General features: G+C 33.8%; 2 protein-coding genes across 5 annotated transcripts in view; both read right to left on the reverse strand.

Annotated features, from left to right (window-relative positions):
- LOC132551492 (uncharacterized) overlaps positions 1-4,597 on the reverse strand; it is a 31,010-nt gene extending 26,413 nt beyond the window's left edge. For 3 of the 4 annotated variants that reach the window (XM_060215665.1, XM_060215657.1, XM_060215640.1), the window contains exon 1: positions 1,295-1,329. In XM_060215665.1, the coding sequence (XP_060071648.1) occupies positions 1,295-1,309 (15 nt within the window). In that variant the 5' untranslated portion in view covers positions 1,310-1,329. Of the gene's footprint in view, positions 1-1,294; positions 1,330-4,244 lie in introns of those variants that run through there. The other variant, XM_060215649.1, reaches the window with a different exon arrangement.
- Positions 4,598-10,506: 5,909 nt separating this feature from the next.
- On the reverse strand, positions 10,507-25,628 carry LOC132551807 (ATP-binding cassette sub-family G member 8-like). Its single transcript, XM_060215953.1, has 10 exons — positions 25,349-25,628; positions 22,534-22,769; positions 21,467-21,599; positions 20,330-20,453; positions 19,441-19,586; positions 15,373-15,616; positions 13,792-13,991; positions 13,230-13,306; positions 11,018-11,285; positions 10,507-10,772 (listed from the first exon to the last, which is right to left on the reverse strand). The coding sequence occupies exons 1-10, from the start codon at positions 25,626-25,628 to the stop codon at positions 10,507-10,509; spliced, it is 1,974 nt and encodes a 657-aa protein (XP_060071936.1).
- Positions 25,629-26,532: the final 904 nt, after the last annotated feature.

Consider the following 26,532-nt stretch of genomic DNA (forward strand, 5'->3'; position numbering starts at 1 on the left):
AAATCCAAATCACTAGTTCCATTTTTCTCGTTACACTGCTTTGCTCACATCCTATTGAAAAATTAGCTCAAATGAATAACATATCTGTATTTGACAAGTATTTTGTGGTTTCTGAGCTTTTACATATCCATAATTGGGACAGGCAATGATAAATACTTTCATTTCATAGCCAGGAAAATATAGATGAAAATTTCAAGCTCTACAATGAAGACTGCTTATCTTTTAGAAATCTCTGAAAGAGGACATTCAACGTATTATTTAAAAGAATAAGACTGGCACTTATCAATACCAAATTTTTCCACATTTTTCTAAATGTTACAATATTACTGTTACAAGCCCACAGAGATTAAATGGGATGGTTCCTGTATAAAAGGCCTTCACTGGATACAGTTTCATTTCTCTCTATGTTCTCCCAGGAGATCCAAAATAGCAGGATAATATTTCTGTTATAGTGACAAACTAATCTGGCCAGCAATAAGGCCATGCTCCTGACATTTTTAGACAAAAATATGAAAAGGTTAGCATTCACAAAGGGAGGTATATACTAATAAAACACAGTGTGATGGTGTATACAAAATGCATAGAAATCAATAAGGAACTACTTGACTCACCAACTGATATATATATCTGGTCACGGATGTCAACAATGGCCTCAGGCTAACGTCATGTAATGTGTAGATCTCACAAAAGTTATATCAAATAGAATCTCATCTGAATTACTAGTTTGATTTGAATCATTGTCCATAATTAAAGCAGAATTTACACTGACTGATACAATATGTTGTCTGTACCTGTATCAGCTGATCAGCTCACTGCTAACAAGCAAACCAGGAAGTAGGGCAAAAGGTGTGCTTTTACAAAATGTGCACCTATAAAATGCAGCATTATCGCTGTGGGAAGTTTTATACCGGAGTATACATGTGTATTATACACATCCAACCTGTCTTAAAGGCCATCTTTAAGAAATAGCGTTCTGTAAAGGTCCAGGATTACTGGTCCAAATGTTCAATAAATCATAGTAACCGAACCTCTTTATAAAGGTCAGAAAGAGACACTTTTCTCTGATGAACCTAAAACGACTTCTGCAGGTAGGATTTGATAAGATGATTATTTGATGCCGGTATTCAAATTTATTACGCTGGTGTTGATATTTAAAGTTGAACATTGTCAATGAAAATATAAATGTCAAAAACAGCATAATAAATGTGAATATTAACATTTACCATTTCACAGACAGAAATTTTCAGTTTAACTTTTACCTGTGCGAGCCTGAAGTAAACAGTCTGCTACTCACCTCCATAAAGTGCATGTCATACTAACACGATTAAAAAAGCAACATTACTTCTCAAAGAGGGTGGGCATAATATTTACAATCCAGTGCGAATGAAAGTTTGACTCTCAAGTTCTTACTGTTGTAGAATCACTCGAATATTGTGAGCACACGCGTTCAGAACAAAGCAGACAGCATCCATGTTTATTCCAGCACGAGCATGGTGACCCCATCTTGGGGTCATAGTTCAAAGGTAACTAGGTGGACGCTGCTTGAAGCCGCTGCAGCAGATATGATTAGAAAGTCTTAAAATATCTGCATTTAGGTCCATTCATATCATTTTTTAACTAACAAATAAAAACAATTGAGTGTGATGCTAGTGCTTGTGAGTGAATGTCTTCTTTTTCATCTTTAAACTCTCAAGCAACTGTTCAATAGAACGTCAGAAGTCTGAATTTTATACAACCAGTAATTTGTAAATTTATCACACTCATTCAAACACCATTAATTTTGCCTGTATCGCCATATTTCTTGTATATAGTCCAATAAGGAAGAAAATTCTTTTGATAATCTAAATGTCTGTATATAATTAATATTGCTGATTCTTTACGAAACAGATACATACACCTGTCAGTCGTTCTCACGCAATAATGAAGTTTGGACTACATGGCATTCGCGACAAAGGATCAGTTATAAAAAATTTAACACACACACACACACATACACACACTCACCCACCAACATCACCACCACCACACACCTACACACCTACACACACACACACACACACCCACACACACACACACACACACACACATACGCACACACACTCACCACCAACACCACCACACACACACATACATACATACACACACACTCACCACCACCACCACACACACACACACACACACACACACACCCTCACACACACACACACACACACCAACACCACCATCACACACACACTAACACATATATAAGTCTATATTTGCAAGCATTGATGCCAAGCAAACACGAAAACTTCGGTGCGAATTTCATAAAACCTCATATAAAATGAAAATTACTTACTTACTGAAATATGTTTATCATATAACTTAGAAAACCTATATTTTTACATATATTATCATATCTCAATCGATTTCTGATTAGCGTAGGTAGTGAAAAACGTTCAATAGTAATATTATATTTGTGATATGTGTATATACGCAATGATATTACATGGACGAATTCACATACGGATTATATGATACAGTAAAACAACAACACCGTGACCTCCTGAAGCCGAAGAGAAACTGACATACTTACATAAACATTCCACGTAACTGAAGTCACGATAAAGATTTTTTTTTGAGATTGCATTATCATATCTATGTATCTAGATCCGGACTGAATTGGAAACGAGGTTCATCGATGATTAAGTACTTAGTTTTGTAGTAAAATATGTAAATTCATTCGTGATACATGAATTCAAAATGTATTAGAAAGTGCACAGCATACAAACTGAAGGAAAATCTCTACAAAATTCCGATAAGTTCTAAAGAAACCTTTTTCTTCTGGGACTTTTTTTTAATGGAGCAAGCGTTAGTTAAACTTGATTGTTATCGCTGTATAAAGTTAGAGTACTCGTCGATCATATAAATGTAATGATAGTTTAGTAAATGTGGGACAACATACGATCTTGTATGACTGTAGAGTAAATCAGTTGTAATTATGTCAAGTCTGATACTGGGTAATCGATGCATGTATGTAATAAATTTCTATATCTACTGTACACTGCTGTGCATAGTATTGTATGATATGTGATGTAAAATATTTAAGATTTTTTTTTGTTAATACCATATAAACATACAACTAAGTTAAAATGTCAGTAATAAATTTCTACAATTATAGTATATCCACACTGCTATGCAAAGTATTGTATGATATGTGATATAATGTATTTCAGATTTTATCATTAATACCATATAAACATGCAATTAAGTTATCATGTCGACAGCCTTCGCTTTATACTCTCCCTATATTTCCGTTATTTGCTTGTTATAGATAATGTCTAGTGTTTAAAATGAGACGATAACGTAGCAAGAAAATATATCTGCCTATATATACGTATATCATCACTAACATACTTCCGACATCTGTTTGGATGTTTGGAAAAATAAGTATACAAAGTAAACAATTATAATAATGTACATATACATATAAAGTGACATTAAATGTTATTATATCAAATGTTTGTCAAGGTGACTGTCAGCGTTAGTTTGAGTAACTATCAATATTTGTGTAACTGTCAACGTGAGTTTGAGTAACTATCAATATTTGTGTAACTGTCAGCGTTAGTTTGAGTAACTATCAATATTTGTTAACTGTCAGCGTTAGTTTGAGTAACTATCAATATTTGTGTAACTGTCAACGTTAGTTTGAGTAACTGGCAGTCATTGATAGTTTGTACAACTGTCAGTGTTAGTTTGTGTAACTGTCAGTGATTGATAGTGTGTACAACTGTCAACGTTAGTTTGTGTGACTGTCAGTGATTGATAAGGTGTACAACTGTCAGCATTAGTTTGTCTAAATGTAAGTGTTAGATTATGTGTCTGTTAGTGTAAGTATGTGTACGTGTCTTTTATCGTTAGTGTAACTGTCAATTTTTGTAACGCTCAGTGTTCTTTACTGTAACTGTCGATATTTGTTTGTGTAACAGTGTTAGTTCTTGTTTATATTTGTTATTTGTAGGGATTTACAACCCTTCCCCCCAACCCTGACCCCTACCCCCCAACCCCCACCCCACCCCCTGTAATTATCGACATATGTACAATACTTACACTCCGTACAAACACTGGATACGAAATACTTCTATGCTTGGTAAGTATTGACATATCGACAAAGACTTATCATGTTTTAATGTAAACTTTCCATAAGGAAATTCATTATCCTTATTCATTATCAACGTTTATGATATATGTCTAAACATACTTACTATTTCGGTGGTAATTACAATATCCAGAAATCAACTTCCGCGATAATTCCGTGATAATTAAACAAACACATTGTGCACTTGTTGCCGCTGACTCATTGTTAACAAGCCATTTCAGAAAAGTTTCCGTAAAGGAAAATAATCAAACACACACATATACAAACTCGTACATGTAGCTCCGGTTTTTCACGTCAGGAAATGACGATCCCCGGGTACACCTATTACTGAGGCCAGGCGCGCGGGATTGATTGATGAGTGATCAGCGATATTCATGTACCCTCAGGGAGCGTCCAAATTCTTCTCTTCCGGTCTAGAATTAACCAATTGAGCACATAAAACTGTCTGACAAGAAGAACGTTAAACTATAAAACTTATAAGCCTTTAATACAAGGTATATAATCGATGTGATTATCATAAAATTGAAAGTTGTATATATACATGTAGTGTATCAACAGTATAAATTGTATGTTCATGTAGTGGTTTACACAGCATTATAGTTTTATATCTGTGAAACTCAAACGAGTATTATTCATCACAACGTAAGAATAGATAAGCTGTATAGGATGGAAATAGGATGTTGTGGCGAAATTCGTGTCATTTTTCGAATGCTTTTGGTTATAATCACTGTTTGTTATATAAGATTGAGATGATATACGAATTAAGCACGTATCGGTTATCCCTCCTTGTGATAAGAGATATTTCGTATCCGTATATTACATGCATTTTTATACGTATCATTTGATTATTATGTAATCCAAACTGTTGTGAACTATACATTACCTTATCAAACATAGGCGGATACAAGAGATAAAGCTCAGAACGGTGCTTGGCCCCTGAGATAGGGAATTACATGTACAATATATACATGCTTTTACTTAGTAATGCATGGGAGTTAGAGAAGGTCAACGACGACGACAACAACAACAACAACAACAACAACAACAACAACAACAACAACAACAACAACAACAACAACAACAACAACAACATTAGCTTCATTCTTCACTATTCACTGTTAAATAATCCCACACATTTTCATACCTATGAATTGGTTTCAGTTTCATACATGGTGTTATACTGAGAAGTCGGGATATATCGAAATTCGTAAGCGACGAAGAGTTACTTCCCTTGCATTATATACACTTGCATTTCATTTCCTATTTTAGGTTCACCAGAAATCCAGGTTAAGAGGCTAGAGGAACTCCACATCACAAACCAGCAAGTCTATAAATACCATCAAAGATGACTTGTATAGACGATCGTAAATTCTTGGTAAATATTATATGTCCATTTCATATGAACGTGGGTGTGTCCTTTAAAATGAAGAATAAGACTACATGATTATTTTCAAAATAAAATTTATTACATACGTAATAAACACAACAAATAACATGATACTTAATTAAGATGTTGATATGTATTAAGAAAAAAATGGCATAGGTGTTTGGCACAAACAGATATGCTTGCTTTGTTTTGTATACAAACATCGACCCTTGTTCTACTCCAAAGTTTCAAACTCACAACCGCATCAGTGTATCCATGTTACAGGTATTGACCTTATAAGGAAAACAAAATCGAGTTAAAACAAAATTAATGATATGATATTTGACTATGTCGCCACGTTATTCGTTCTTCATGTTTAAGCTGGGCTCCCACTGCTTATGGTAATATTTCAAATAAAAAATGACGACTAATTTTTTTAACGATATCTACCAATATCTTGAGATAGAACCTTGAAAGGTCTCGATTAAAACTAAACTGAACCCATGGCAAGTAGTGATTTTGAAGTGAAATACCTTGGATCGGTAAATTGTTGTTTTAAACATGAATTCAAAATACGGATATCATCTCCTTTCTAAATGATATGACATTGCAGCCTGCTCTCGTAGAAACATGATGAGGTTGGAATTATGCCAACGTTTGGAAATATATATTGCAATTTAAAAATACGTTAATGGCTTCCAGAGGGTCGAGGTATCGGAACCGGCAAAACGTCATGTAGAGAATGGCACACACTATAGCTAGGTCTATTTTAATGAGAAAAAAAATGTCATGTCCTTTTGCCCGTTGCTATCGTCATCTAACCTGGTAGCCAAATATAGCAATTATGGAATTGTCAAAAATACAAGGAAGTTATGTACAGTAACGACCATTGATAAGGCTGTTTATGTATTATAAGACCATTTGAATGTCATTCAAACGCCTTTGACGTATATAACGATGAATGGTATATTGGTCTATGGTTTATGATAACCTACCCTGTTTTCGTATATATCAAACAATTAATTATTTATAATTGAAAGATGTTCAACTGTAATGTTAACAATGGTTTTACATATATCTTTCTCTTTTTTGGTGCATTTATTTGTATGAAGGCATGGTTTTCATTCTTTTGTTGTTTACTATAACCGATGATTATTGATTTCTAAATCATGTTTCAGACATTGTTCATGTTGTGGGCGTTTCCATATCTTACCAAATTAAAAATAATGTGTTTATTAAGAAGATATTCCTCTGTTTTCGATAAATAGGACTTATTCAAAGTAAGGTCGAGGCATGGCATTTACAGTGTTATAAAATTCCCTTGATGTTGCGCAGCTGTGAATTTACATCTAGACGTTTGAATTCTGGAAATATAATGCAAACATGATTTTGTTGAGTGTGTTGAAGAAGTCAAGTTATGAAGTTTTAATCCATTAAAAAGTGTCTTCCCGATAAAGTAAATATACACAGCCCATGACAGTACAATTAACCTTGTTAAGGTCTGCTAGAACGGCCTTAACAATTAATTCGCTTATTTAAGTCTCCTTCAAAACCATGAAACCTCTGGGAATTTTTCATTCTAATATTTCTAAAAAGCAATTTATAGCCAACCCTAGGGTTTATTGGAAATTAACTAATTAAAACCATAGATAGACCTAAGTTCTCATCTATAAAATATATATTTTATGGCTAGTACAATGATGTGCATAAAACAGCTGGTTTTCAACTCGACTATTTAAGTATAAATTATCCGCTACTTTACAAGAGATTGATTTTAATATTTTTTTTTCACCTGAAGGAATTTGGAACACTTACAACAAATGGTCGTGGACTCCTTCCTGAATCACATGCTATGATGCTTGTTTGATTTTATTGCATTTCTTTCACATGTATTTTTTTGTCTTCTGATTTTTTTTTTCGAAAACCATGGCCCTTTAAATGCATTTCCTGTTGGAAAATATCATTCTGAAAAAAGGACGCAGAATGATCTGTTTAATAAAATCAATCAATAAACTGATAATTTAATCAATGAATTAATCAATTAATCAATAACGTAGTCGCAATGCAAACATTACTATTCGTGCGATGAACATAATATGTTCTCTTAGTGTAAGTTAAAAAAGACATTCCTTCACATACATGTATTATTCAGCGAAAAATGACATACAATGATCAGATAAGTCAATGTTTTACATATAAACTAAATTGTTTGATGATGAAATGGTAACAATATACAAATGATAATAAATAGATGAAAAAAAGTTTTGGACAAGGTAAATATATTTTTAGCTGGTATAACCCAGTTACACGATGTCAAAGATTTAGAGAAAAAAAAAGGATTATTGCAGAACCGAAATAAAAGTTGCATTGTTTTTGCAAGATGATGAGAGAAGGAATTGTTATTAGAGAGTAATGATGAAGGATATAAGCTACCTTACAGACCCAAAGGAACGTTGTATCAGAACTTACTCTACACAAACTCGCCTCAAAATGTTCGTCTACAACGGTAACTTTGGCTTTTTGTATGCAATACGAATTATATACCCGTATGGGCGATAACTCTAGCAGAAACTACAGCTATGACGTGTAAGGTAGCCTATTCCAATTAAAGTGCATGAATTATTAGAATAAGGCATACTATATTTTGCTTAGACGACTAGATGCGTCGTCATATTCATAAGTTTATACATTTATATATTGAAAGACAAGTGATTATCAACATTGAGAATTTAATGTTGGATTGTAACAGTTTAATAATTTAACTGTTATGGTTGTCAATATGAGTAGTCCAGTTAATGAAATAAATACAAATCTAAGTTACTTTAAGTGATGAAACAGAGATCGGCTTACTACAGTAAGAAATCCGCACAGAAAACGATTTCGTTATCCAATGATCTGTTTAAGAATTCATAACAATATAAATATGACTAAACCGAACTTTCACATACACACCTTGCAGTTTTCTAAACTAAACACAATTCATGTAGTTTACAAATACAGAGAAATGGAGAGAAAAAAAAACAATAAACAAACAAACAAACAAACAATAAAACAATAAACAAGCAAAAAAAAAAAAAAAAAAAAATAAACAAAAACAAAAACAAAAAAAAATCATACATTGTTATAGTCATATTAACATATCTGCATTTGTTTATCTCCACATGACACAGAAAAAAGAGACAAAAATGTCATAGGTATAAATAGTTCGAGCATATCATTCAAATTTATGTTACCCCATTTCAAATGGAAAATACTGTATTTTTTAATGATCTTTTTAAAGTGTGAGATAATAACATAATTAAATTAAGCAGAATTTCCTCAAAATCCGCTCAGTGGCAAAATTAAACGAAAAAAAAATCCAACTTATTGCTAATTATAAATAAAGACGATGAATATACTAAAAATAATTTTCATACTGTGACTCGTTTTTACGCCATTGTTACGTGTATAAGTATACTCCAGTATTCGTATGCCGTACACATTATCTCCATGGCACTGATGTAAGGTACTTCGGACAAGCAAAGCTACAGATATACTTCTATAGCAAAAAAAAAAAAAAAAATAATAATAATAATAATAAAATACTAGACAAGGAAGCCATAATACCAAAACTTCAAAGATAATTCAGGCCTCATATAGGAATATTTTATCAAACAATACGGACAAATAAATAGGCAATATTGAAATAAATCAAACTCAAGTTGAAATCATAAAACCATTCTTTCTATTTATATTTTGTAGTGGAGATGAAAAGTAGGACAATAATTTTAAACGATATCAGTCATTTGTTAAATAATTTGTATTAGTGTAAGCAATATCATGCCTTAGGTATCCAATAATTTTCCAGCATAGTTGCTTTTAATGTCTTATTTTCGCGTAGCAAAAATTTGGTAGAAACTGAAAGGTTTAGATTACAGTTAGATGTGGCAATTTGACTAATTATATTCTAACGATCTGGTTTCCAGTTATATAATAAAATCTTTTTTCACTATGGCATCTTAAACCAGTATATCAAAATACTATCATCAAGGAAGAAAAATAATCGCCTTTGTTATTATACATCACTTCCTAAAATACACATTATTGATACAGATTTGAAAAAAGCATGAAAATTAACAAATATTTATGTACTTGTCTTTTCATGGTCATATGATCATCAATACGATGCTATTTAACCATAGATTTGTAATTTTTAAAAGACGACATGGCACATTGTGTGCAATCACACAAAGCTTCAAGGAATGAAGGTGTGATTTTAAATTGGATCAAGTTAAACCGAGAGGTCTTCATTACAAGCAAACATGTGCGCAAACTTATAGATAAACTGAAAGGTGAAGCCACGTTGATAACGTGGATCTGATTGAAGAGAACATATCTCAATGTATAATTATTGTTTGCAAACTTTCCGCAAATGGCGTGCGATCATTCGGGCGGACACATTCATAATTTCAAGATTCACGCATTTGCGAAATAGGAGCAAATATCACTAACTCGTTTATTTTCATAACGAAATCTTAATACATGATCTCATGAAAAGATCAAAATTTTCATTGATAAATTATGGACTAGATCAAACTATTTACAAAATGCGTTTGACACGCAAAATGCGCAATTTACGCAAAATTTAAGAAAAAAAAAATACCATCACAAAAAATTCATTCGATACGTTATAACACGTAGGAATGAATAAATCACAGTAAGTTGTCTGTCATGTAATGTTTAGGGAAACCTATGGCCGCTATTGTCCATCACAGAATTGATATCGCATACCCCTCTTTAACATATCGTTCAGTTGATGTCATTTCAAGCATATCACAGAATACTCTGGTCGGTGGTTAAAAATTCTGGATTGTTTGCATTCTGCTCACTATGACATCCTTCCTGTCCACATCTTCGTCTTTTCAAATATTGCACAGGTATATTGATTGATAGCATCTTAAAGAGAAGCGGATTAAAACGGATTTCAAATAATGATATTTTACCAATAAAAGTGTTAGGATCATCACATCTGGTGTGGTTTCTGTTTGACAAATTTCATACCGAGATAATATATGAAGAGATATACTGCAATAGAACCCATTAGCACCAGGCAGGCGTCCAGCACCGTATTTCCATCGAGAGAGTACAGTTTCAGAGCAGCTTCTCCATTCTTTATACAAAGTTCTGGTGGCACGATGCCACACGAAAAGGTCAAATTCTGTATTTCTGTGAGGCATAGACCCTGAAATCCCCACTTCAGGTAAGATATACTAGATACCCATTTCAAACCTGAAAAAATAAGAATTTTATGATATAAGCTAAAATGCTTAACAAATTAAAACAAATGTTTACTGATCTGATGGATTACCTGTTTTGATATCTAAATGATGTTGTCTTTTCAATTCAAATTTATCATTATACATATTATACCGAATTTGCTGAGTTACCATTTGGAGGGGAAATTCTGAAAATGAAACTGGCACAAACTCAAAAGGTGTTGTCTTTCAGTTTTAAAAGATTAACATTTTTCTTACCGGAAAATATGTTTTCCAGATTGATGAAAAATCCCGCCGACATGATATACATAGAGAAAAACGTCTGTGCAAAGAAACAAGAAAGAGTGAAGGTCGGCATCAGAGCTGAGGAAAGCATGGCAAGGGAACGACTGCAGTACACCAGCAGGAACACTATGGCGAATACTTGAAAAAACACCTTCACATCTACAGTGAATCCGGCCAGGAAGAATACTGGGATCACGTACACAACCACGAAGAAGGAGTGGAGCGGTAACTCACTAAGCACCTGTTGGGATTAAGATCAATAATCAATTAATCAATTATCAGGCAGATAGGTATAACTAATTGAGATGTACATGAAACGTTATTTTTCATGATAATATTACGTAGCTAAATATCTTTTTCAATCAAATATGATGTGTGGTACAAGATAGGAATAAAACATGTATATATGAATATTTCCGAATACCATATTTTGAGAGATGACATTTCGACCACATCTGGTTTTTCGCTATAATTCTTACGTCATTCAACCGACATGTGTTTAAGGTATCTACAAATCATCTCAGAACATTTAATGAATAATTTTATGACTCAACCAGATGACACATGTATCGACTTTTATAGAAGTAAAAACAAAATAAGGTACTTTGATTACATCAAAACAATCCAGTGAGTTGCTTGAATTAACTAAGGAACTGTCAAAACCAAAGGTAACATATCTTACAATGAAACACGCCGTGAAGACGATTAATCAGGCAAGTGATTGGTGTATTTGAGATATTTGGATAATAATACAATGACATATTGTTGTGACATTAAATATTTCTGTTATGGCAGTTTCTGACATGAAACAGGCATGGCTTCTTTACGTTGACAGTAACTCCCTTCAAGAATTCATTTATGAGCCAAGACTTTTTACTTGGAATGAATTAAAACCCGCATGTACTTCTGATTTCGCATTCTACATGTATTAAATTAAACGAGTTTCTGTCGTGTTTTAATCTCATAGACGTTAACCCCTATTTTATTGTCTGCTTTCGACTTCATCGTCCCGAAGGCGCCAAAACAAAGAGAGAACAATCGTTTGTACAGGTACATGAGCACTGCAGTCTCTGAAGGCTAGTTCACGTAATCCGGAGTTTGTGTATTCAATGGTTATTATGTAATTTAGCAAAGTCAAGTTTAAGTGGCATTTTATCCATTTTAAATGATCCTGCAGCATGCTTCTTCCCTTTTGTCGTCATGCGATCAATATCACAATTAAGGAATTGTAAAGAAAAAAACCAAAAACAAAACAAAAAATAAATTAATAAATAAAAAAATAAAGAGTGAGAGAGAAAAAAGAGATTTTTTTTCAAAATACACACAAGTGCCTAGCAACTTTTAACGTAAGTTTAGGACAAGATATAGAAGAGCCAAATATAATGAATTACCGATCTAAAGGACATAGGTTGGGCTGTCTAACTAATCGCCGTTCAATCGGCTACCGAATGATGTTACTGAACACATGATACAGACGGATATTTATGCAAAGACTTCACTAAGTTGTAAGCACAGGATCCTTAAATTATAATTTCTCAATTTATGTGACGCAAAACAAGCGCTACTGTTTGAATTCATTTGTGAAGTCAATCTGCAGAACTATGGGAAGATACTAATTATAAACATGTTGAACGCTATTGACAACTATTGTTGTCTATTAACAACTTCTCGCAATATTCATTTAAAAGATGTTTTTCACCTCCAAACATTAAAGTAAACGTAAGTATGGGTCCATGAAGGAGAGTGAGAGCATGACAATTAGGGAAAGCCAACCTGCCCTATGATTACATACCTTACAACTGGCTGTATTTTCATATCGAAATGAACTAAGCATAATGTGTATGTGTTAATTTTTAAGGGTTCAAATGTTCGCGAGTAAAAGAAAAAGTAGACGAGAAAATAATTGTTTTCTATTTGAATAACAAAAAGGACATAAATCCCTTTTCTTTTATCCTTTCTTACTGTTAAATAGCGAACATATTTCTTCTAGACAACAATGATAAAAGAATCTTAATTCAAAAGCAAATTATTAGCAAACGAACGATCAACATGTAGAACCCAGAAAAACATTCAAGAATATTAGAACCTTTTCCCTGGAAGTTAACATATTAATGTGACGTTTCACTATTTTTAATCGAATCTTTGCACCCGCTATAAGAATAAATTTCATACGATGATGCGTTACCTTGGCGAAGTAATATGGCGTCGGTCCGTACAAACCGTCCTCCATTTCGTAGTACAGGTAATGTCTTTCGTTGTGATCTGTTGACATTGAAATGGATATACTCATGCATTTAAAGTCTAGGTAAATGTAAACACTGAATTACATATTTACTATCACTACAGGTAATTAAATAATTAGATTTTATGAGAACGTTCATGTTCATTATGCAGTGTAAGAAAGATTGGTGGGTAATGTGTTCCATATTCAATATTCAGAATTGAATGATTAAGTTATAGTAATAATAACGACTGATTATGTAGTAATGCAAAAAAACATCTTAAGGATGATGTATTGTCTAACAATTACACTGAAATGTCATTTTGAAAAGAATCATTCATGAAATTAATTAATGCGATATACCACATAGGTAAAGAAAGATCATACTTAATTATTGTTCGATAAGGTGGACGAAAATAGACATTGTGCATTTTCATAGAATTAGTTTTTCGATTTCTCTATTTTGTTCCAACAAGGCTCGAACGGTTTCTCCTTTGCATGTTCGTTTAAATGGTTGATGGCTTACATTGAGCGATGAGGTCAAGGATGACAAGGTATGGATACATAGCCCCAATGATGTACATGAGGCCGAACCAATCGCGGACTGTGTTCTGGTCCAATCCTAGTTTAAAGTAAACAAGTCCCACCACGACTGACATGGATAGGGCCTGAATAAACTGTGCCATCAGAAACAGGTAGTCTTCAACCAGATTCCGGGTACAACGTCTAAAATGTGTCAAGGACATCATTGAACAGAAGTGGGCGCATTATCCATTCAACAACTTTAAAAGTATTTAAAAAGGTCACGACAACCGCGGCATCTAAATATACAGAATGCAAAACTTCTCATGGACGAGTTGAAATTAAGGAACAGTTTATGAAACGTATAGAACATCTGGTGAAAAAAGGAATCGTTTGCTTCGACAAAACATGAACGTGTATCAACCATCATTATCATAGCGGGAATTCTTGATCATGAGATATTTGTAAGTCAAATTATAACAGTGTCAAATGATCAAAGTAATCAATTTATCTAATCAATCATAATCAGCTATTGATATGATTAATACCTGGTGATGTTTTCTCTATTGCAAACTGATATCATCATATCAGTAATTTTGAAATATCAAACAGCTTCAACTGAGAATGACATCAAATGGAAAGTTGTTTGATCAGAAAAGTGTATAATGGCACCGTACGTTACGGAGCACAGTCTAAGGTAACAAATACCATTGTATATCAGGAAATATTCCCCAAGTTACAGAAACATAAATGAATCTGCCATGTCGCTGTTTCGTTTTATAAGCAATAAAACAAAAAATAAAAACGATCCATTTAGAACGAATGCAAATACAAACTTATCGCGTGCCTGTATGCAATTATTCTTTGCTACGAGTCAAAATGATATTGACTTTTTTTTTACGAGGAATTCTTATCTATAAGCAAGAGATAGCAAGCACACATGGAAACGATAATAAAACACGGTTTCCATGTCGGTAACATTACTTGGAAAGATGTATATTTCAAATATTATTGGTTATGCGAACTTGGCAATGTGGAGCCAATAAAAAATGTTTCATAGATATTTTGTAGGTAAGAAAAGTAAGGTTAAATAATTCGAACGTACCAAGTTTGATGGATGCATGTAATTTAATTCTTTTTCCAAGTAGAAAAGTAATAATGTGATAGACTGGATAAAGGAATTCTCATTTTTTTAAAAAGAATAAATTCATCCATTGGTGAAGAGTATAAATATATCGTCTTAAAACCGAATACCACATCACTTCATGTGATGTCGACTGAAGTAAATGTGTCAGCTTGCACAACTGCTGACAAAGAAAAATACGATTAAACGTTTCAATGTTAGCATGCTGATAAATGTATTGGATTTCTTTTGTTTATGTAATTATATCACCATGAATTCTATTTTTCCTTTATTTTTCTTTTAATCTATATTGCAAATTTCGTCGATGAAAAAAAAAACTGAAGACAATTTTCACATTGATGATGTTACTTATATCAGGTTGCTCTGAAACCAGGAATACTCCTGTGCCAAGATTCATATTAGATTGTTGGAAAGAAGTCTATACGTTATGGTAGTTCTTACCGATATAGTACAGAGAATTGCCGGAAAGGTCCAGGACTGTGCTCCAGATTGTCAAACATCTTCATGACTGGGTATGGTTCATCTGGGGAAACAACACCGGTGGTCCCATCGGATTCGAGACTCATTCCACGCTCTGCACTGTTGACAAGTCTGCTGGTCTCATATCTCTGGATTAATGTGTTAACGGTGTCGGTGCTTTCTGTTTCCGTAACATCAGAGGTGCAGTCAATGGTAGCCAAATCAACTAAAATCATAAAACAATGTTGACGTTCAAAGCTGGTAGATATTTTTTCTCTACGACGAATGATATTTAACCAAGTGACATTGGGTGGATTTAACATTTATTTTATTGCGAATAGGAAGTTGTTTCAAGGGAAGTCGCTGATTATATTAACGTTGACGCAGATTTTAACGCGAAGTGATCGTCCGCGGATAATGATATTTCTGATGCTTGCTTTACAGAATTACAAAGCATCTACGAAATCAAACCTACCTAGCTATTGACAATTTTCTATAAATAGCAACGATGACTTGTGAATAACGGATTAATTCAAAGCAAAATCGTACCTTTACCTTATACTTCGAAGGATCAATGCAGGATGTATATGGCGCTCTTTTGTTCAGGGGATTAATATTTTGTTCCATTTAACTACATATATAAATCACAATTTCTATATTCTAATTAAGTGCAATGACGAATATAAAATCTAATATCCTTTGGCAAAAAAACCATCATAATTAAAATGAAAGATGTCAAGCTCATATATTTTTTGACAGACTAAACGAAATCACTTGTAATTATTTTCATATTATGACACAACATGCTGCATGATATACCCCTATGATGTCATATTTTCCTAATAATTCTAGGATATACATATATGTGTGTACTCTATATATATCTTGCTTTTCAAGTTTTTCATCAATTTGCAATTGCACTGCTTATGTACTAGGGTTTTATTGCAGAACGCATTTTAAAGCTAGATTGCATTTTTAATATTTGGGTGTCTTAAGTCAGATTAGACTGTGTTTTACGATATCATATATCAATTATAGGCCGATTAAGCGTTCAACTGCCGGAGATTTTTTTTTATCTCAAAAACTGAAATTGACAAACGATTTGCTTCAGTCATGTGCTACCGTTTTAACATTATTACGCAGTCTGTAATTTAAAAAAAACAACCTAGGAAAGATTTAAATATATTTCAGCGAATATCTACAACAACCTGAAGTCATGCTTATTCTAATGATAACTGTGTTATTCACATTGCAATAAATACGACTCACGTACAAATACATATCAATTTAGAACGTATTAGATAATGGATCATAAAACTGAAACAGCTTTCTAATTGATTGATAGAATCAATAAACGTACAGTGTGTTTAGACTATTAGAAAAATCTAAGAATGATCCGCTAAGTACGCAGTAGGCACACACATGAAATTGATTCATGTGTGTTCCTACCAATCGAGACGACATGCATCCCCTCTTCTGCACCGACGCTAATTATATGGTATTGGGCATCATAGAGCATAGAGCCGATTTTATTCCCAAAAGCCAAATAATTTCGAACAGTATTGACAAAATATCCGATGGTGTAAACTAGCATAAATCTAGCAAAGAACGATGCCAATGTAATTGTCCAAGCAGCCAAAAAATTGATCCTAATGCAATTATTTCAATATCTTCCATTTCATCTGATTGTTAGTTGTATAAGCTAATTAGATACACTTTGCAACCACAATCACTAAAAACTAGCAAAACAACGCTAGATACAGCAATATTTTGAATGCCAAGGGTCTCACTGAAGCATACAAAAATGTTCATGCTAAACTGTCATTTAATTTTAATGAGTCGATGAAGCAGAATACGCTGAATCTTTCGGAACACATGATCTCATTCTTCTTGTATTTTTGTTCATATTTTGACACAGTTTGATTGAATTTGAGTTTGGCTTATGATTCTGTTCACATGCTGGTATTTTCTTTTTCTTTTCTACTGGTGCCGTTGCGCGATCAATACTGGCTTTGAGCGCTGTTTGGGAAACTAGAAAACATTGGGCATGGGTCATGTGTCGAAGAATTGTGCTTCCAATTAGGTTTGTATGATTTTTTAAAAATTACAACGGAAAACACGTGTTTGCTAGCTAATTAAATCAATAACTTAATGAAGTATTCTTTCACTGAGACGTTTCATTGAAATTAGTAAAAATGGTGATCTTATTAATCTATTTCCCGGTTTTATGTTAAATGATTTTTTTAGACGTTTGTTTAATTCGCAATATAAACTTATATAAATCAAGGTACATCATTTGTTAACATTCATGTACTACATAACGTTACAATTTTCAGACTTTGAACTAAGCACTTGTCGCAAAAATAACCGTGCAACGAAATACAAGGGATTGATAGAAATAGAACTGACCTCTCGCACCAAGGTACCTTATCTGTCCGCAATGAATTGTTAATGAAGTTTTATTCTAGAATGGCCAGTGTGAATGTCATGACTTGGTTTACGAAGATTTTATGACACCTTGTATTTATAGTCACGATCGTCAGATCGAGCTAATTGTATTGTCACTCTGTTTGTTATACTCATTAAACAATAATACAGCGACCATCTCACTATGGGTGAAACAATGATGAATAATATATATATTAGTCTCCCAAGTCATCTATCAAAAATCGTGGCGTCAATGCATTGTTATACATAAGACTCTATGGTAAAGATCACGATGAATCATATCTTTACAATCAGACCTGACTAAACCAAACTCTATGATGCATTGTACAGAGGTCCGAGTAACTGCAAATATTCATCATTTACATAAGTCGAAGACGCGAAGTTTTTTATAGGACCTTGCAATAAATTCATTGTCCAGTGTACAGACGACCCCGAGCTACTGCAAATGTCTATCTTTTACATAAGTCAAAGACAAGTCTGCAACAGAACCATACAATAAATCCATTGTCCAGTGTACACAGGTCCCCCGAGCTACTACAAATATCTATCATATACATGAGTCGAAGTTACGTCTGCAATAGAACCATACAATAAATCCATTGTCCAGTGTACAGAGGTTCGAGTTACTACAGTTATTTATATAAGTCGAAGTCAAGTTTCCAACTCAACCATACAATAAATTCATTGTCCAGTGTACAGACGACCCCGAGCTACTACAAATGTCTATCTTTTACATAAGTCAAAGACAAGTCTGCAACAGAACCATACAATAAATCCATTGTCCAGTGTACACAGGTCCCCCGAGCTACTACAAATATCTATCATATACATGAGTCGAAGTTACGTCTGCAATAGAACCATACAATAAATCCATTGTCCAGTGTACAGAGGTTCGAGTTACTACAGTTATTTATATAAGTCGAAGTCAAGTTTCCAACTCAACCATACAATAAATCTATTGTCCAGTGTACAGAGGTTCCCCGAACTACTACAATTGTTTATCATTTACATGAGTCGAAGTCAAGTCTGCAACAGAACCATACAATAAATCCATTGTCCAGTGTACACAGGTCCCCCGAGCTACTACAAGTGTTTATCATTTACATGAGTCGAAGTCAAGTCTGCAACAGAACCATACAATAAATCCATTGTCCAGTGTACACAGGTCCCCGAGCTACTACAATTGTTTATCATTTACATAAGGTGAAGTCAATTATTCAACTATACAATCACACGAGGAAAAAAACTATTATGTACAATGTAATGTTTAACTCCGGCATTGCCATAGCTTTGTATACTTATTTGCATATTTATATTTTGATCTTGGACATGATCAAATTCACGTTAACATTATTTGCAAAAAACCGTTAAACTCTCGTCATAAATTTGTATGATGCAATGCAATTTATTATTTGGCTAATCTGTATTGCAAATGCTGTTCACTTTTGTGTCTTTTGCACAACATCTGTGATTGAGATAATTATCAGATGTACAATAAAATAACCGAAATCGGCATGACTGAAGTAGAGATGGGTCTAACTGATATTTGTTATGGATTACAGTGATCCGGTTTTGTCGCGTATTTGTTTAATTCATTCTTACCATAATAATCACACGGATTGGTAAGCGCTGGACAAGGGAATCCCTTTTCTGTGAAATAATCTACCATTTTGTTGGCTTCGCCAAAATACACCTGTCGACCACTTGTCATAATCATCATCAAGTCGAATAACTCAAAAATGTCAGACCTGTAAATAAGACAGATATGCATGACTTGAGATATCATATAACAATATTTTGTAAGGGTACTGCTAAAAAGAGGAGGATTGCCATAATTGATTTATAAAGATTTCAAAAGTGACTTTGTTAAAACATACATTCATAATACAAGCTGAAAAAAAGGCAGATAAAAATGGCCTGTTGGTTTGACCCCAAGCCACATACAAACTTCAATTACGCTATCTTGTCCTTTGTTCATTTGATTTAACTGCAATATTCATTTTTAGGGACGTCATAAATTTTTCATTTGTAGCTTTTTGTGTGATCGCTTTCTGTGAATGAAATATTTGCCCTAACAAAATATTGATTGGTGTGTTATCAGTAAAGCAAAGTAAGGCCTACAGAATCGACCATATCCTTACTATATTAAATGTATAGGGAAAATTAACGTTGTGTTAACATATCGCACGAACTTTGTTTCGTGGATGGTTTAGCAGTGGGGAAATAACTGAAACATTTGAAATGTTGCGACTTTACATAAAAACATTCTAAACCCTAGTTTTAACAGGGACTTCATAAGAACTTTAAATATTGTCCAACAGAAGTCAGTGTATTCTAGAAGATAGGCGACTTCTAGATTGGTAAAGCAGTTGCCATTCACTTGCCCAACTACCATACCATTCATTTTACATTTCCAACCAGAAAACAATTGTTCCGAAATACCTTTCTATCTCGATTATTGTACCAACTGATAAAAACAACAATTTCCTACCTCGGTTGATGTATGGACATAAGCACTGTTCTGTTGTTTCGTGCCAGTTTCGATAGTGTCTCCACCAGATGATGGGCCGTGAAAGCGTCCAGACCGGAAGTTGGTTCATCAAGAAACAGGATACCTGTTAGAAAAGACAGGTGGTTTCATAAAAGCAGAATAAAAGGGGAAGGACCAGAGGCTTTTAAGATTACAGAAGAACGTAGGCAGGAGAAGGTGTATTAGGTAGCTAGAGTTAATAACTGCATGTTAATGACTTACGATATCCGAATCTCCACAGACGACCCGTGTTTTTATCATTAACGGACATACTATATAGCTAGTGATTTTTGCTAATCTGACTTCGATCTGCCTTTGAATGTGTTGCGGTCGTAATCGGGAGTTGATGTCAATATATGGGAGTTCCATGGGGTATCATATTTCAGGGGAAGTATACAGCGATGGCTGGTTGATAAATTATTTCATGTAATGAGTTTCAAAAGTGGTATAAAAAATTACAGTTCTGAAATATTTGTTTTTGTGATGGCATTCTGCTGATATTCAAATGTATAATATGAGATGATCTGTGAGGACTTTTAACACTTGACATGAAGTGAGTGTTATTGATTTTTCTCTCCTATATATTTTCTTTTCATATGCAACTGAGTAGAAATGAGGCACGCCTTTATACATACATGTAGCACATATTACGTCTCTTCTCGCCATCCGATATATCTCGGTTTTTATTTTTCACACCTACTGAAATCTCAGAGAAGCTTGACATCAATGCTAACTCTACTTCTTAAACCACTTAGTATAATTCGGCTTACATTTGTTTACATTGGGATCTCTCAGAATCCTGGAATCGATGCTAACTCTCACCATCGGTTACTTAGATTTAACAGAAGTTGGACTCCTATATTAACTCATCTCCGTTCGCTGTCTAATACACCTCGGCTTATGTACATGTAAGGTAATACTTACTTGTCCAACAGACGCGTAACACCAATACAAAACCGTCTCTTCTAACCACCTAATATATCTCTATCTACCACTGTTGATACTTACTGGAATTGATCTAACAGAAGCTAGGCACCAGTCATAACTCGTCTCCTCTTATCACCCATTACACCTCGGATTTTATCTGTTTATACTTACTGGGATCTAACAGAAGTTGGACACCAATACTAACTCGTCTCCTCTCACCACCCGATACACCTCGACTTTCAGCGTTTCCGACTTTTGTGTCTGACACATGACGCAACCCCAGTTCCGAGATGACCATATCGACCTAAAACACAACAAATCCTTTTCATGCTGATTGAGAAAAAAAATCCCATCAGATTCACGATTCAAAAAGGTGACATCAGAATATTACCAAAAACATTTTTGTACTTTCTTAAGAATGGCGTATTGGTGCATTTGTCCTATGGGTCTTTTTGTGTTTGTAATATTCTCTTGTCAATTTATCAAATATGAACGAATTAAGAAAAATAGAGGTCTTAAAATATAACATTGGTAAACCTATCCCGTATGCTATTTTTAAAGTCTGCAGTCGGAGTAGGAGCCACATTACCGTTGCTGACAACGAAGTAAGAAGACCTGGTCAATGGAGACTGGCAGCGAAAATACATTTGTATCCATTATTAATGATGAGATATAATGATTTGTCTTAAGAGTCTGCCGATTGATTAGTGTATACTAATAAGGGAGCTTATAGCTGGAGAAAAAGAATGTTCCATCTTTGTGGTTTGCCACAGAGCCCTAATACTAAATCCCAATAGACTAAACCTCCTCGTATTTGTACAGACCAAATACTACTAAAATATTTACAACCCTCCGAGACAAAGGATCAAGGGCGATTTCTCATCGCATTTTCTTGACGTCATAGCTGCTCTTTCCAACGGTCGCGACCTGATCCGGCGTTCCAGAGGTACATTAAACTCATGATTAATGCATAGTACAATAAACAATAATAACATAACCATGCAGACTGTGGTCACAGATTTGTTGCACTAGTCTAGTTGCACGTTGCTATCCCCGTCAAAATTCCTCCAGTAAAGGTATCTTTATGATATAGGTGGTAAAAAACTGTTGTTGATATTTTCATCATGGAGGAATGACAATTGGTTACTTGTCTCGCCATATTAGAATGATTTGAAATATCAAATTATTTTGTTTATTTTTTTCAACAAGCAGATTAATGTAACATTCAAATATCTTACCCTTTTTTCAACCTGCTTCATTGACATGGTGGTCGGCAATTTTAATTGAGCAACAAACATGAGTGTTTCTTTCACAGTTAAGTGTGCCAAAAGGCGGTCATCTTGTCTGACGTAAGCAGAACATGAGCGGATCATAGAGTTTGTGCGAGCCACGTCATTTAAATAAATCTCTCCTCTGACCTCCCCGCCATCATTCCTTCCTGCGAGCACATCCAGCAGACTAGTCTTCCCGCTCCCTGCAAGTATAGATCATTTTAATAATACAATCGAATTAACGTGAATATGCCGATATATATATATATATTTATCAGAATTTAAAATCTATCCTATCTATGAATAGCATATCAATGCTTCTAATTAGTCTAACCTAACGTCTAGTGTTTTATACAGAATTTTGTACATATCTGTATAACATATTGCGTTTTCAGAACTGATTGCTGCATTATGGAATTACTATCTTACAAAGAGACTAAAACCGTTAGTCACGCAATGCATCTTTTTTTTTATAAATCTCATATTATATATGTTTCCCATCAAGTTCAAATCTATTTTTAAAATTCATACAAGAAATAGAATGCATTAGTAATGAATTAACACAATACTAAAAATAAACACTACGTTTATATATGACATTAACCTATGTGAGAACATTAACCTATGTGATATAATTCAGCAATATCGTTCGAATGTGGATCTTACTGAACACGTGCTATATGTATCATTTACAAAGTGAACGTGGTAGTGACAAGTGATTCTAGAGTAATGATCGATGAGTTAAAAAACGAGACATAATATGTGAATTTCTTGACATTTAATCAAAACTCCGTAACTGAAGCTATAAGACCGCGATCATCAAAATTAATACTTTTGGACCCTTACTTTTTCTCACGTTTTGTTTTTGATACAGGAAGAGAGCTGCAATGTATCTTATGTTAAGTTTTATATCCCCTGATTCCTCTTGTTTCGTCGTAGAGTCTCCACAATAATGATTTGATTTGGAAGTCTATTGTTGTTCAGAAAGGAATTGCATTCGACAACATCAGAGATAGCATAACATAGCCTGAACGTGACCTGTTTCTATATTATCCCAATGTGACATTTGATATGCTGAAACAAATCAACAGGAAGAAGATTTTGACCAAGTTCGTATCCGTGGTAGTGTTAATTTATCTTTTTGTCTTTTAACATGACCGGATCTATTGACTAAACCTATGTCAGTAGGCGCCATATCCGTTCTACACGTACTTCCGGTAATGCTATTTTCCCCGTATTTATTGACAATGTATAACATGTAATGAAAGCGATTGCGGCAATTTCCGCGTGCAATCGTTTATCAATACTTTATGTCAACAAGACTTGCCTTCAAAATGGGCTATCATCTAAAAATATGTTTAATCGAAACTGGTTACTAGATAAAAGTAACTACTAAGTCCTTTGACGTAACATTTTGTTACATCGGCGACTCAGTATCACTTGCCCCCTCGTTATTTATTAGAAATGATCAATTTACCTATGAAGAAGAAATTGTTAATAATTTAGTGTTAAATACATAAACATGTTAAATCTCAACCAAGCTAATGCAGAGACGTACTAAATCAGACACATTTAGATATGATGAGCGATAACAAACACAGGCACCACACGTCCATATCAACAACAGTATGGCTGATACACCTCCATATCTAAGTACCTGACACATATGTACCTGTGTATCCATTTAAAGGTACGATAGATAGCATGCTTAATTATATTTAAATTGCACGTAGCCTTAGACGATCGTTTGCTGTATAAAGTGCACATAGATATATTAGCAATTTAGTGATATATGTACAAATTTACCTTGAACCTGTTATATTTATTTGTCAAATAAAAACACCAATCACTGCGATATCTGATTATGTGTCAATAATCACGAATAGCTACTAGTTTAAGTATAAAATCAATTATTATATCAGAATCAATGCCGTAATTTTTTTACCATGTTAACATAATCGATTTTTGTATCCAAACTCAAACAAATCATAAATTAATGTGTAATTGCGAATAATTAACCTGTGGGTAATCCTAAACATTGTCATGAACTGATTATTGCCAACATAAGAAAAACGTTTATCACACACATATATATACATATATATCTAAATCACCATGATATTACTGTGAAGGTCGTCTGTTCAAATGTTTGTATAAAAGAAATATTTTCACTTATATATGACTATGTATTTTTATTTTACAATTATAGATATATTTATTCTTTTCTGTAAAAAGTATCTATTGATACTAAATGAATACACAATCATGTAATTCTAAAATCTGAAATCTTATTTGTGGATTTTTAATTTTCTGTTTTGCATATTGCACGAAAACAATGATAGTTTCTACATTTGACGGTCTATATAAATTGGTATATATGTATATTTACTTATGAACAGTTATTTGTGCACAGAATTGCAGAATTGTTTATCAGTGGATGATAGACAAATTTGTGTATTTATGTACGTATCAATATTTGTAAACCAGGTGATAGTCGATAATTATTTGTGGGTATTTAGTGAGATGAATGATCATACTAATACATTTGTATGCCAGATCATATGGTTTATTTGCATGTCGGATAATTTGATCTATTTATAAAGAATTTCGTTATAAAATAATCACCCTGAAAGCAGGATATCCGGGTTTGTCGTGACACCAAACAAAAGTCTTTTCTTACACAACTAACATAGTGTTTTATACACTTGATCAATGTTTACTACGTATGTCATTATACATTAAAACATGCATATGCAGTTTAGAATGCATTCGAATTTGTTACCTGAACTTCCTAGGACAGCCAGCATCTTTCCGCTTGTTACCGAGAACGACACATTTTTTAGCACTGTTCTTGGTTCGGAATCATTTGTCCATTCCCATGGAAACTGGAGAGCGGACACCCGCTGCCAGATAGACATATTTTTGGGGTTAACTGTATAATTCAAATTCTCCACTCCTATGTCCACTGAGGGACGCTGATTAAAACTGAAGTCAATGGCATAAACATTGGCTTCCACATCAGCATCCTCAATCATAGAGGTTGAACCGCTGATGGCAGCCATGTTTAATATTCTAAAAGAACACAACTAGATCAACCGAATATAGGATGAAAAATCCACCTTGCTCAAGAATACTTCCGTTAACAGCTTGTCATAGCATCCTCCCCATACAAAAATTGGTCAGTATGACTCGGTGGGCTGAGTAGACGGTACACAACGGTAGTGATAGAGATGTTGATTTTGTCATTATCGTCTAGAACCCAGTGACCAAGTTATCATCGTCCGAGGTCCATTGGCGGGAGGCCCGGTCCTGTAAGATAGAAAGCTTTTAATCAGTATATATATATATAACAGGTAGTTACACTGCTGATAAACATCCGTTTGTTTAACAGTGAGAACGAGTACATCAACAAAGGTAGACAATCAGACAGACATGACCCGATACCAGAAGCATCATCTGTAAGTAATATTTTTGTTTTCGGTAAAATATCCTGACTGATTCAATTTATAAACTTGCATTACACTTTATTATCGAGCAACATATACATCAACAAAACCTTTATATCTGTATTTTGTAATGATGGGTAGTCTTTGACAGCTACTTATTTCGATTTAGATGTCGGTATATACCATACCATGGGTTGATAATTATTTATGTAACTATATGCACATTTGAAGAAGAATGTATAAGAATAAAATTATACAGTTAACAACGAATAAAAAAACAAGTACCCAAATGTAACTTATTTGGTTTGGTCCAAATCAAAACTTTATAAATACTTCATAGTAAAACCCATTATGTGTCCTGCATTGATGTCGCGTTTCTAGGAAAAATACTATAATGTTCCTGGTAAAAAATAAGTCATAAAGGAAGGAGCTAAATATGTCATTCTGTGTTCACCTGCAGATACATGACTATATAGATCGTTAATATTAGAAGACACCGAATTCCCTGATGTAAATCAGA

This window comes from Ylistrum balloti, unplaced genomic scaffold, assembly GCF_031769215.1.
Source record: "Ylistrum balloti isolate Yb309-2 unplaced genomic scaffold, AGI_CSIRO_Ybal_v1 Utg369626, whole genome shotgun sequence".
In the NCBI taxonomy this organism is placed as follows: Eukaryota; Metazoa; Mollusca; class Bivalvia; order Pectinida; family Pectinidae; genus Ylistrum; species Ylistrum balloti.

Bases quoted from the DNA above. Each gene is read 5' to 3' on its own strand.
- LOC132551807 (XM_060215953.1), bottom strand. From the start codon at position 25,628: ATGGCTGCCATCAGCGGTTCAACCTCTATGATTGAGGATGCTGATGTG. The intron at 21,600-22,533 runs GTAAGATATTTG...GTTGTGTTTTAG, and splicing joins TGAAGCAGGTTGAAAAAAGG to GTCGATATGGTCATCTCGGA. The intron at 19,587-20,329 runs GTAGGAAATTGT...TCTTATTTACAG, and splicing joins ATGTCCATACATCAACCGAG to GTCTGACATTTTTGAGTTAT.